General features: G+C 41.1%; 1 protein-coding gene across 1 annotated transcript in view; it reads right to left on the reverse strand.

The window, feature by feature from the left end:
- Positions 1 to 14,376, reverse strand: part of LOC132885429 (butyrophilin subfamily 1 member A1-like) — a 59,986-nt gene that overhangs the window by 24,782 nt on the left and 20,828 nt on the right. The window contains exons 5-6 of the mRNA XM_060920094.1: positions 9,889 to 10,167; positions 9,538 to 9,639 (exon numbers count right to left, since the gene is read on the reverse strand). Of these exons, the coding sequence (XP_060776077.1) occupies positions 9,538 to 9,639; positions 9,889 to 10,167 (381 nt within the window). The remainder of the gene's footprint in view (positions 1 to 9,537; positions 9,640 to 9,888; positions 10,168 to 14,376) is intronic.

The following is a 14,376-nucleotide window of genomic DNA, read 5'->3' on the forward strand; positions in this document are numbered from 1 at the left end:
TCTTACTAGTATAGCAGTATTATCCCAACAAAGCAAAATCTCCAGTGTTGAATTCACGGGCGATTGCTCTAAGACAACGAGGGAGGCTCAGCCTCCTCTAAAAATGACGAACATCATGTAGGATGAATTGCGCTAGGCTTATGTTATAGCTGACCTTATAGCATTGCTATTTCAGATCCAGAATTATAGAAATATATGTGCTCAACCCAACTACAGTGCGAAATCATTCCGTTATAACTTTCCCCAGTTCGCCTAACGTGTGCATGAGTTTTTCCCCCTCGTGACAACGCGATGCAGCCTAGCCTCAGTGGACTTCAATGGCATTTGGGAGCTATGCGCTTTTCAATCTCAAAATGCAAGATGATTATTGGACAAATACTGCGAAAACGCCCGCCCACGGAGTCCCACGGACTCCCAGCCTCAGTGGACTTCAATGGCATTTGGGAGCTATGTGCTTTTCAATATCAAAATGCAAGACGGTTATTGGACAAATACTGCGAAAATGCCCGCCCCACGGACTCCCAGCCTCACAGTGGGAGGGACATGGCAGTTTTCACGAGGAGACTGATGATTGGTGAAAGCGGCCAGATATTTTCTTTGTTTGACAGCTCGTTTCAAATATAGACAGGCAGCGGTGAATTTCAGTTCAGTCCCATGCGGATTCGCAAGTGCTGTGGTGTATTGTAAGAGATCAGCTTACATTTCGATTTCATTCATTACATACGGTTTCTACCAGCTTTTTTAGTTTGTATATATTTTCATTGTAAATAAAGTGTAAATATAGTGTTGTCAAGTTTGCTATCTTAGTTCCAGAAATTTCGTTTATTTGAGTGACTGAACTTGAACTTGAGGGGGCTAGTCAGCTAGCAAGAAAGCTGCGCACGGATGCCAAGCATTGTTGATTTAATTTTGGCGAAGCCATTTGCCAGTCTTCTTTTCGAGGAAAAAATTAAAATAAAAGAGCAGGGTAGACCAACGCCTCAAAGTGACTTGGTGAAAAAGGTAGGGAATAATACTCATTCCTTTCAGCTCTCCTGGTACGAGAAAGTGAATTGGCTAACAGCAAGTGACCCACATCAACAACAGTAAATAGGCTACTTTAGTAATATGTCATGGATGGACCAAAAATATAGAATCTATTTAAAATGTTTATGCTGAGTATATTATATTGGAATATATATTTTTCTGGATATGAATTAAACACAGCTACAATTTGGAAAACATTTTTAAACAAAAACACAGCCGAGAACATTTCACACTACAGACCTGGATTAAAAGTGAAGGGTTATCAAAATTGTCAATAAAACATTTCTCAGTCAAAATAAGTAAAATATAGGGAAAGTGTCATCGAATGAAATGTGTGGCACCCAGCTCTATGTTTGGCTCCCCAAGGTCAGTGCTTGTGCCTATTCCAGAACACTCTGCTGTTACTGCTGAAGTTCCTGACAAAGAGCTGCTTTCAATAATGATCAATTTTTAAACAACATGCCACAATTTGAAAATATAAAATGTTAAAATATACCCCGGGGCGGCACGGTGGTGTAGTGGTTAGCACTGTCACCTCACAGCAAGAAGGTCCTGGGTTCGAGCCCTGGGGACGGCGAGGGCCTTTCTGTGTGGAGTTTGCATGTTCTCCCCGTGTCCGCGTGGGTTTCCTCCGGGTGCTCCGGTTTCCCCCACAGTCCAAAGACATGCAGGTTAGGTTAACTTGTGACTCTAAATTGACCGTAGGTGTGAATGTGAGTGTGAATGGTTGTCTGTGTCTATGTGTCGGCCCTGTGATGACCTGGCAACTTGTCCAGGGTGTTCCCCGCCTTTCGCCCGTAGTCAGCTGGGATAGGCTCCAGCTTGCCTGCGACCCTGTAGAAGGATAAAGCGGCTAGAGATAATGAGATGAGATGAAAATATACCCCCCCAACACCAAAATCATGTATATTGGACAGTAGGCTAATGGGCCAAAAGAACCTATTATTTCACAGTTTGTGACCCTGCCAACAATCAGCCAGATCAGAGGCAAGAGTATGGGCAAAATTGATGTGTTTTTTCTTTTTTCTTTTAAAATCTGGAAATATCGTAACCGACCAGCCTCCCCTGTTTGAAAGACTACCAGCCGCCACTGGTTGAATTAACACCCAGAGTGTTGATTTAACACCCTACTGTGTTTATGTGTGTCCAATTGGACACATATAAACACAGTAGGGTGTTAAATCAACACTCTGGGTGTTAATTCAACACTGGGGATTTTGCTGTGAATCTTCTGGCAGACTTCCATTACCACTCAATGCTCATCTCATTTCTTCCATAAACTCCTTCTGATGTTCAACCTCTTTTAGTTTCCACCACTTAATCTTTGGCTCCACTATTTCACGCTTCCTCTTTTTCACTTTCAAGCTCATCCTGCACATGATCACTCGATGTTATCTAGCTACACTCTCCCCTTTCATCACTTTACAGTCTCCAATCTCCTTCAGGTTACCCCTTCTGCAGAGTATGTAGTCCACCTGTGTAGATCTTCCTCCACTCTTAAACATCAGCCTGTGCTGCTCTTTCTTCTCGAAGTATGTATTGACTATTGTCAAATTCATCCTCTTTGAAAAATCAACCACCATTTGCCCTTCCACATTTCTCTCTCTTACACCATATCTGCCCATCACGTCCTCATCTCCTCTATTTCCCTCGCCAACATGTCCATTGAAATCTGCTCCTATCAGCACGCACTCCTCCCTCAGTATACTTTCTACTACTTATCCACACTGCATTGGTTCCCAATCAAATTTCGAATTGATTAATACTATTGTTGACCTTTAAAGCACTGAATGGTCTCGCACCACAGTACCTGAGCAAACTTCTGGTCCTTTATGTCCCACCACGCCTACTGAGATCAAAAGGTGCAGGCTATCTGCTGGTACAACGTATAGTGAAGGCTACATCAGGGGGCAGAGCCTTTTCTTACAAAGCCCCACAGTTATGGAACATCCTTCCAAGTAATGTTCAGGAATCAGAGACAGTCTCAGCATTTAAGTCTAGGCTGAAAACATATCTGTTTAGTCAAGCCTTTTGTGAATGGTGTTTATGAGGTAAAGGTGAAGATCTGGAGGGTTCTCAGACATAGAGTGTTTTGGTAAACTGGGATGTATGGATGCTGTCAGTCCCCCACTCGCTTGCTCACTCAGAATCAGAATTACTTTACTCGAGTTTGTTGACAGTGTAGTGGCTGGCCGCTTTATGTCCCAGGGCTCCCTCATACCTGGGTTACCTTCTGGCTCTCCCCTTTTAGTTATGCTGTCATAGTTAGTTTTGCCAGAGTCCCTGCTTGTACTCAGTGCAAAATGTATACTGTACCTACTTATTCAGGTGACATTGGGCATACCTAACAACCTGTGTTTTCTCTCTCTTCTCTCCCACTCCCCCAAATCTGTCCCTCTGATTTACATGTCAATCCTGGGATCAAGGTGCTGGCCTCTTCTGCTCCTTGGACCTGCCTGATCCATCCTGATGCCCTGTGTCTGGTTGGAGTCTCATCACATCGCTCCTGTGGAGGACGGCCCCATATGGACAGTTGAAAGTCACACTTGGAAGCCGCTCTGGACACTTACAGTAATGCTTTTATGGCTGAGGACTACAGTTGACTTGCTAATTTTAAGACTGCAGTTGTCATGAACAGTTTTGCACTCAAGTTTCCATTAATGAAGAGTTTATAACATCAATGAAACTGACTTCATGTTAAAACTGTTAATGTTATAGTCATGTTGTCTGTTGTTCTCCAGGTGAGGATACTGTAGGTTCCCTTTTGAGTCTGGTTCCTCTCGAGGTTTCTTCCTCGTGTCGTCTGGGGGAGTTTTTTCTTGCCACCGTCACCATGGGTTTGCTCATTGGGGATAGATTAGGGATAAAATTGGCTCATGTCTTGGGTCATTCAGGTTCTGTAAAGCTGCTTTGGGACAATGTCTATTGTTAAAAGCGCTATACAAACAAACTTGACTTGACACTTCATCCATCTTTTCCCAGAAAGACTCTTTCTCTTCATTCTCACATCCAACCAATGAGGGGTATGCACACACAACATTGATTACCACTCCTTGAATCTCCAACTTCATGCCTATCACTCTGACACCCTCTTCACATCAATCACACTGTTGGCCAACTCTGCCCTCAAAACAATACCAACACCATTTCTCTTTCCATCGACTCCATAATAAAACAGCTTGCATCCACCTCCAATGTTCCCACATTCAGTAGCCTAGTAAACTAGACCCACCCGCCTAGCAGCCAAAAATATTTTGCCTACGAGTGGGTCTAGCCTCGGACCATATCAACAACACACCCCGGGCATCAAATCATGCCCGCCAATCACAACGCAAGGTTTTTGTTTGGATTCTTTGGGCGGGCTTTTGCAGGAGTGACGACAAGGCTGCGTGACGCTGGAGAAAGCACAACAGGAAAGATGGCTACGGCTATTGAACAGCACTCGTTTGACTCTGCTTTGGAATCAGTTTTAGAAGAATTAGACTTGGAGTTTTCATTGAAACATGAGCAGGAAGAGGCTCTCCGATCATTCCTTTTCAAGAAGGACGTTTCGCTGTCACATTTAGTCTGGCTTGCCAGGCTACTCCCCCACTGCTTTCTGTCACTCTGACTACGTCACAGTCACTGTTGCGCTGATTGGTCAGAGCGTTGGCCTATACTCACAGAGACAGTTTGAAAGACAACGGGTTGTTCCTACCCACACCCTTCGGAAATGTCTACGACCGAGACCAGACTAAATATTCACATTTAGTCTGGCTTGCCAGGCTACACATTCAGTATTCCTACCCTCAATTCTAAGCTCCTTCCCTTCCATCTTTCATGCTTTCTCCTAAAACACCTCCCCCCTCTCTTTTTCCTTCTCCATTTTGATGCAACAGTAGTATACTTTCCAATGGCACCCTGTTGACCAACAGTACTGGAGGCTGTCGTTGTTGACCGGGGCCCTGACTAATCCGGTATGGTATTTCTTTTTTCAATCCGCATGTTAGATTTGGCACAGTTTTACAACGGATGCCCTTCCTGACGCAACCCTCTCCATTTATCCAGGCTTGGGACTGGCACCAAGAGTGCGCTTATGCACCCCCAGTGGCTGGATTATAGCTTATAGCTTACCACTGGTATTTGTCCTAATTCATTCATTCATTCATTCATTCATTCACACTGGAAGAGTGTGTGTGATGCTGAAAAGTGGGAAATAAAAGAAAATAAAGAGTGTGTGTGAACATCAATTCCCACCTACCGTGCTTCTGTACTCCACCCTCATCAAGGAACTGTTACAAGCACCTTTATACTTCAGCCTACTTAATACTTCAAACTTCCGGTTTGATTTCACTTCTTTCCTCTTCTCTTTCTGGCTCTTCTATCCTACTCTCATTTAGGGCACTGAGTGCCATTCGCACTTCTTTTTAGCAGGACTGAAATGTGGAGATGTATACCCACCACACAAAAACCATAAACCATGATCTCACCCGCACACAAAGTTCATGGTACCGGTGCAGCAGCAAAGTGATTGAGGGCATTTATTGTGATTTGGGATTTCCCAGAGGTATTTCCAGTCTGCCTAAGTGCATCATGGCAGCAAATCTGCCCAAAATACTGATTTTCCTTCAAAATATGCCCCAAAAATCGCATGGTAGGAATCATGTGATTTTTGAGCGAGTGTTGGAACAAAAAATATAATGTGTTGGCAAATTTAAAGGGTGTCGGCATGGCCTAAAATGTTTAAACCTGAGAGAAAAGAGTATTCAAATTTTTACATTTGGTGAGCCGTCAATATTAATGTCCTGATTTGCGTCATGTTGCAGAATTAAGCGAAGTTGATGATGAGTTTATTTCATAAAATACTGTACAAAATAGTGCACATTAAAATAAATGGACAGCACATTAAAGTGATCTGTTTGAACTCAGTATACCCTATAGGACTCATGGGGGAGGCACTAAGTATGAACCAAATAATTTTATTTTGTGTAACCTGAAGATGATTCTTATTATTCTTGGTAAGGCCAGAGTACCAAGTGGAGCTGGCATAGTCAAAATGACATTGGATAAGAGCAGATGTTAAAAGTTTCTTGATTGCCTTATCGAGGTTCCTGGCCTGCCTATATAGAAACTTGAGTTTGGCGTTGGCCTTACATATAATATTGTCAGCTACAGTGGTGCTTGAAAGTTTGTGAACCCTTTCGAATTTTCTATATTTCTGCATAAATATGACCTAAAACATCATCAGATTTTCACATAAGTCCTAAAAGTAGATAAAGAGAACCCAGTTAAACAAATGAGACAAAAATATTATACTTGGTCATTTATTTATTGAGGAAAATGATCCAATATTACATATCTGTGAGTGGCAAAAGTATGTGAACCTTTGCTTTCAGTATCTGGTGTGACCCTCTTGTGCAGCAATAATTGCAACTAAATGTTTCCAGTAACTGTTGATCAGTCCTGCACACCAGCTTGGAGGAATTTTAGCCCATTCCTCTGTACAGAACAGCTTCAACTCTGGGATGTTGGTGGGTTTCCTCACATGAACTGCTCGCTTCAGGTCCTTCCACAACATTTTGATTGGATTAAGGTCAGGACTTTGACTTGGCCATTCCAAAACATTAACTTTATTCTTCTTTAACCATTCTTTGGTAGAACGACTTGTGTGCTTAGGGTTGATGTCTTGCTGCATGACCCACCTTCTCTAAAGATTCAGTTCATGGACAGATGTCCTGACATTTTCCTTTAGAATTCGCTGGTATAATTCAGAATTCATTATTCCATCAATGATGGCAAGCCGTCCTAGCCAAGATGCAGCAAAACAGGCCCAAACCATGATACTACCACCAGCATGTTTCACAGATGGGATAAGGTTCTTATGCTGGAATGCAGTGTTTCCCTTTCTCCAAACTTAGCACTTCTCATTTAAACCAAAAAGTTCTATTTTGGTCTCATCTGTCCACAAAACATTTTTCCAATAGCCTTCTGCCTTGTCCACGTGATCTTTAGCAAACTGCAGATGAGCAGCAATGTTCTTTTTGGAGAGCAGTGGCTTTCTCCTTGCAACCCTGCCATGCACACCATTGTTGTTCAGTGTTCTCCTGATGGTGGACTCATGAACATTTACATTAGCCAATGTGAGAGAGGCCTTCAGTTGCTTAGAAATTACCCTGGGGTCCTTTGTGACCTTGCCGACTATTACACGCCTTGCTCTTGGAGTGATCTTTGTTGGTCGACCACTCCTGGGGAAGGTAACAATGGTCTTGAATTTCCTCCATTTGTACACAATCTCTCTGACTGTGGATTGGTGGAGTCCAAACTCTTTAGAGATGGTTTTGTAACCTTTTCCAGCCTGATGAGCATCAACAACGCTTTTTCTGAGGTCCTCAGAAATCTCCTTTGTTCGTGCCATGATACACTTCCACAAACATGTTGTGAAGATCAGACTTTGATAGATCGCTGTTCTTTCAATAAAACAGGGTGCCCACTCTCACCTGATTGTCATCCCATTGAAAACACCTGACTCTAATTTCACCTTCAAATTAACTGCTAATCCTAGAGGTTCACATATTTTTGCCACTCACAGATATGTAATATTGGATCATTTTCCTCAATAAATAAATGACCAAGTAGAATATTTTCATCTCATTTGTTTAACTGGGTTCTCTTTATCTACTTTTAGGACTTGTGTGAAAATCTGATGATGTTTTAGGTCATATTTATGCAGAAATATAGAAAATTCTAAAGGGTTCACAAACTTTCAAGCACCGCTGAATATGGTTACCATGAAGAGACTGGTCTAAATCAACACCTCAGTATTTGACACAGGATTTACTGGTAATTTTTTTGACCATTATATGTGACGTCCAGAAACTCGTTACTATAGTCTACGTTTGGAGCCAAAAAGTATGGATTCTGTCTTGCCAAGATGCAGAGACAACTTGTTTTCTACAAGCCACTCTTGGACTGATTGAAGCTCACAAGACAGACGCTGCTGAATATCCACAATGTTTTTGCCCGATACCAGAAGGGCAGAATCATCAGCATACAGCAGTAGTTTACATTTCACTGCTGAGGTCATATAATTAACATAAATCAAAAAGAGTAAGGAACTTAATATTGATCCCTGGGGGACCCCACAGACCACATTTGCAGGTGAGGAGGTGACACCACCAACCCCAACACACTGCTGCCTATCAGAAAAGTGGGCTTTAAACCAGTTAACAACAGGTTTTTGAAGACCAAAAGCTTCTAATTTAATTAACAAAATACTATGTTCCACAGTGTCAAAGGCCTTCTGAAGGTCCAATAAAACCATTCCTGTAAAATTGCCTTTGTCCTGTTCTGATTTGATATAGTCAGTAAGATATGCCAAACATGTATCTGTGGAGTGAGAGGACCAGAAACCTGACTGATGCTCATATAGGAGCCAGTGATCTGTGAGATAATTAATAAGTTGTACATATACAGCTTTTTCCAAAACTTTACTAACAATACTGAGGACTGAGACCAGACGATAGCTGCCAGCTTCAGTTTTGCTATGTTTCTTATAGATAGGGGAAATTTTAGCAGACTTAATGTCAGAAGGGATCTTACCAGTAGAAAGGGATGGATTTAGAAGATGAGTGAGTGGAGAGGTTATGAACTTTGCTCCATCTTTTAAAAAACGTGTGGGAATCTGATCCAGTCCAGTAGCCTTATTTAGATTTAGATTGAGGAGAGTCTTTTGGATGAATTCCTCAGAAATTGGTTCAAATGAGAACTGAGAGACGCACCTGTTCATAGCACTTATACACATGATTAGGGCCATATTTTCCACATCCGGATGGTAACTGCAGTTGCAGAGGTGATGCAGTGGTTGAAAAGAAGTTATTGAATTTCTCTGCTACCTTGGTCTTATCAAAACAGATCTGGTCATCAATGTTTAAACCAATAATCTGAGAGTTTGACTTTACCTTAGAAGTGCCAAGGTTTTTTAAAATTCACCAAAGTTCAGTTAAAGTTAAACAACACTGAAGACATTTAAATTAAAAGCTTTTGTTTTAACTTCAAACTTTAAGGTATAACTACATAACTTTTTCAAGTGAAATGTGCTGTAAACTTCCTTGTCCTTTTACTTTTCACTTTGGCAGAACAGGCTTGTGGTAATGGAAGTGAACAGATAAAAAAAATAGAGGGGAGAGTTTGAGACAGGACTGATTTAAATCATCCTCTTCACAGAGAGCACGGCCAACTGGACTCCTGTGGACTGCTGACTAAAGCACAGGTTCTTTACCCTGGTCCTGGAGAACCCACTGTCCGACACATATTAGTGTTCTCTGTGCTCTAACACATCTGATCCAGACAATCAGCTCATTAACAGCTCTTCTTAAGTTAAAGTGAGTGTGTTAGAGCAGGAAAAGCACTGAAATGTGTAGGACAGGGGGTTCTCCAGGACCAGGGCTGGGAATCTGTGGACTAAAGGGATGGGATAAACTGCAGTATAATTGAAGCTAGAAACATTACGATGGAAAAGAATTAAAATATTACCTTTCTTGTAACAGATAACTGCAGTTACTATCAATCCGACAGCAATAAGACATGCTGAAACTGAAACACCGACAACCCACCTCCAAGTATCAAAGACTTTACCTAAAATGAAAGCAAGATTCGAGATATTTTTAAGAAACTGTGCAAAAATTTGTGAAGAATTTGATAACTACTAAACACACACTTACTGATAGAATTGTAGCAAAATAACCAATGGATATACAGGAATAAAAATAATGCAAAAATAGTGTGTTCATCATGCTCATGCTTCATCTTTAATCACCTGATCTTTAATGATTACAGTAGAATCTTACAGTATAAATATAAGAGCTTTTAATCATAGACACTTACGATTAATGATGACCTCTGTCTCCATCATGTGATGTTTTTGTAGAAGTCTGCAATAATATCTGTTGGAGTCACTATAATCATAAACAGTGATGTGGCTTTTCACACTGAAGCCCTCAGTGTCTCTGTGTGTCTGTGTATCTTCAGCAGGCAGAACGGCTCCTTCTCTGTCCAGCCACACAACCTCAGGTTCAGGTTTCCAGCCTCTGGATTCACACACTAGATTAATCCCTCCTGAGTGATCATAACTCTCCATCATGATCACTGGGTGGCTTCCCTGAGCTACAGGCAATAAACAAAGTATTGCTTTAAATATACTGAAATCATGTTCAACTGTTAACTCCCATTGAGGTGATTATTTTATGCTCATTTTTCAGTTTAAAGATTGTTCTTGACATAGTGAAAGATAATACGATGAAGTGTGACACTAAATATAAAACTATAGTAATTTTACGAATTTCCTCATCAAATCATCAACTTGTGTACTAGATCCCATACCTACATGTTTTTCAAACAGACAATACCAGGAGTAGTCAAACCTCTTCTAAAAATAATCAGTTCTTTGTTAAGCACTGGTTATGTACTTAAATCCTTTCAACTTGCAGTTATCAACCACTGATTTAAAACCCTGACCTCAACCCCTGTCAGCTGTCCAACTATATCAAACCTCTCAGTTATCTCCAAGATCCTAGAAAAGGCTGTGACACAGCAGTTATGCTCACACCTACAGTATATAGGAATAAAATTCATGAAATGTATATGTCAGGACTTAGACTTCATCACTGTACTGAGACTGCACTAGTTAAAGTGGTAAATGACCTACTCCTGGGCTCTGATCAGGGCTGTCTCTCCTTGCTTGTGTTGCTTGACCTTAGTGCAGCTTTTGACACCATTGATTATACTATTCTCCTTGATAGACTAGATCAAGGGTGGGGAGCCTTTTTCCTATCAAGGGCAATTTCGAGTTTTATAACATCCTGTGGGGGCCAAACTAAATTTTTTAACCCATAACCTCTGCTGAAAATTTTAAGATGCAGCCCATTTATTTTAGCTTTCTTTCATGCTATTCAAATAAAGCAACTTTATTGGTGTAACTTTTTGTTTTATCCCTTTTCAAATCTTCCCATTTTCTTTTTAAATTTTATCCACCTCTTATTGTTTTAATGCTCTGTTTTAGTCTTGTGTTCTTATTGATTTTATATGTACTGATGTAAAACACTTTGAGCATTTTATGTAATGAGTATGCTACAATAAAATAATATTTTAACAATTTTTATTATTATATCTGGCTGACCTAATGTGAAGGCTGGAGCTCCTTCTCTTTGGTGAGGCATCTGATGTCAGATGGTACAGATGACGATGCTACTCGCAGCTGGTTTTCCAAGTTTGGGTCAGTCAGTCTTGAGCGGAACCAATTCTTTGCAAGGGTCAGTTTTGAGAAGAACTGCTCACAGCAGTAGGTTGTCCCAAACAGTGATGCAAACTTCAGTGCATGTCTCCTCAGAGTGGGAAAATCCTCAGGACACACAAAGTTTGTAGAACCCAAGCAGAGGAAGGTTGTTGTACCTAGCTTTGAGCTCATTGTTGCTTTGCAGCTCAATGATTTCATGCTGTAGGTTGTCAGGCACGTCAGCTGGTTCCACATTGAATGGTGTTGCAAATATGTTCAGGTCCTTCTTGTAACTTCTCATCAGCTGGAACTTCTCTCCAAAGGCCTGGAGTAAGTTTTGCACACTCCCCAGCATATTCAGATGTCACATCAGGCTTTTTTCTTGCAAAGTAGGAAAGTGCACAGTGTTTCCCCTTTCCAGTTGCACTTGCCACAGCTTCAGTTTAACTTCAAATGATTTCACATTTGAGAACAGTGAGATGAAAAGCTGGTTGGGACCTTGGAGCTTAACATTCAGTTCTGAGAGGTACTTGGTAATGTCCACCATGAAGGCCAAATCACACAGCCACTTGCTATCACTGAGTTCAGTGACTGGTTTGCCCTTCATCTCCATGAACTGCTTTACTTCTTCCCTCAAGTTGTAGAAGCATGCAAGCATATCTGCATGACTCAGCCACCGCACTTCACAATGGTAAACCAGGTCTCCATACTCTGACTCAAACTCACTCAGTAGCTCTTTAAACTGGCAGCTGTTAAGTCCTCTGCTTTTAATGAAGTTGATGGTGGAAACAACAGTAGTCATCACATTATTGAGCTTCAGGGAATGTGTACACAGGCTCTCTTGGTATATGATACAGTGGCACACAACCAACTCATTTGGATCCAGACTGAGACGACTCATTTCTTTTTTAACCAATGCAGTCAATCCTTTCTGTGCGCCAACCATGGCTGGGGCTCCATCTGTAGCCAGTCCACTTAGCTTGCCAAACTGCAGGGTGAATTTGCTCATAGCCAAAACAACTTGCTCAAACAAATCCTCACCTTTGGTAGTGCCATGCATGACTTGCAAAGACAGCATTTCCTCCCGCATATCAAACTTGGCTGTAATCCCACGCACAAAAATGGCGAGTTGGGCAGTATTTGTGATGTCTGTTGTCTCATCGCAGGCTAATGAGAAAAACTGAAAATCCCTCGCAGTATCTTTCAGTGTTTTCTCAATGTCTTGTGCCATGTCAGTAATCCGATCAGAGACGGTTCTTTGAGACAAACTGACACTTTGGAAAAAAGTTTCACTTTGTCCGGTGTGAGCAGTTCCGTGGCAGCGACAAGGCACTCCTTCACAAACCCCCCTTCTGAATGTGGTTTCAGTTTCTTAGTGATTAGCTCACTTACCATGAAACAAGACTGTGTAATGTTTTCTTGGTTACCTTGAGGTCTTGTGAATGTTGCTTGTTGGACGCCCAAACTCCGCCAAAGAGCATTCATTTTATCCACACGCACTTGTCCTTTCAGCTCGTCCAGCTTGGCGTGTTTGATACTGTAATGACGCTCCAGGTTAGCCTTTTTCATCACTACAAGTGCTTCCCCGCAAACTAAGCATACTGTCTTGCCTTTTACTTCTACAAAAAAATAATCGTTTGTCCATTTTTCCTGAAAAGTGCGACATTCTGCATCTACCTTTCTCTTCTTCATACTCGCCATGGTGCATTTTGGTGAAATCGTTAAACAGTCTGTCTATGCCCACGCATGATCACGATCTGCTCATGTGGGGTTCAGGACCCTGACCTTGGCCCGGAAAGACAACCACTTGCCTATTTTATTAATTGCAGTCTCATTTTTTCTGATTTAATTTTTGTGTGTGTGTGTGTGTGTGTGTGTGTGTGTGTGCGCGCGTGTGTGAGTAATTATGAAATCATCTTGCAGGCCGGATCAAACTGTCTCGCGGGCCGGATCAAATGGTCTCGCCCCTGATGTAGACAGTACCACACATTCATTTTAACGAATGTGCACACCTTGATGATATGCTGCCTGTTTCAGAGATGCCTACCCCAAATTTTGAATTTCAGTATTCTTGAAAACATTTTTCAGTATTTTGGAATGACTTTCAGTAACATTAATTTATGCGCATTTCCATTATAAAGAGGTATATATACCAATATGTTTAACATTTAAATTATTAAAAAGAACTGTTTTGTGTGAATTGAATAAACAAAACGCGAGCAGCCATCTCAACTGAATTTCCACTCAACAAATTTCTAGAGCATACAATATATCACATTTTTATAAATACAATAGTGTTCCCTGCTTGCAGACATTACGGTTGACTAACAATCATTGGTACTGAATGTAACTCCTCAAAAGTATTATATTATATTGCCTGGCAAAATGTTCTACCTGTTAACGGATTCTAATAAAATTAAAAAAAAAAATTCTTATTTCATGCCAAAGAGAGTCCGGCATTGTTATCTTAATGTCCCAATATATAAATACTTCAGCATAATGCTTCAGAAGAGACATTGAATAAAATGACATTTATAATTGTATTTAAAACAGTGGAATGATAAATTTTTTGCCACAATCCCAACAGCACTAATCATAAAATTCTGTTTTTGATCATATTACATGTACATTTGCACTTGCAACACTGAAAAGACTTTGAATTAAAGAAGTACAGCCAGTGTTTGATATTTCAGTGAATAAAAATCAGACGTAAAAAGAAACTGAATAAGTTTAACTCACATTTCATGGCACTAATTGGCAAGTTCAACTCCAAGCATAGGTCAACCATCACCGCTTCAGCACGTGTCACGTTCCGTGTCTTTTCATCCACAGATTTCATAAAAAAAACTGCTGGATACCCCCAGATTTACTTTTCGCCTGACTCACCATTTCAGCATACTCCATATGTTTTTTGTAGTTGACATGCCGCGTGCAGTCATCGCGACCACCATGAGTGATGTTAATGTCAGTTCTACACAGTTTGCAGTGCGCATATCCATTGCCCTTTTGACTGGGTGTAATGCACGGCCATTCTACCGTATCGAAAAGAGCGCGAACAAATGTGCGGAATCTGCGCATGTCACACACAGCATGTGTGGTTG

Source organism: Neoarius graeffei, chromosome 1, assembly GCF_027579695.1.
Source record: "Neoarius graeffei isolate fNeoGra1 chromosome 1, fNeoGra1.pri, whole genome shotgun sequence".
NCBI classification, from domain to species: domain Eukaryota; kingdom Metazoa; phylum Chordata; class Actinopteri; order Siluriformes; family Ariidae; genus Neoarius; species Neoarius graeffei.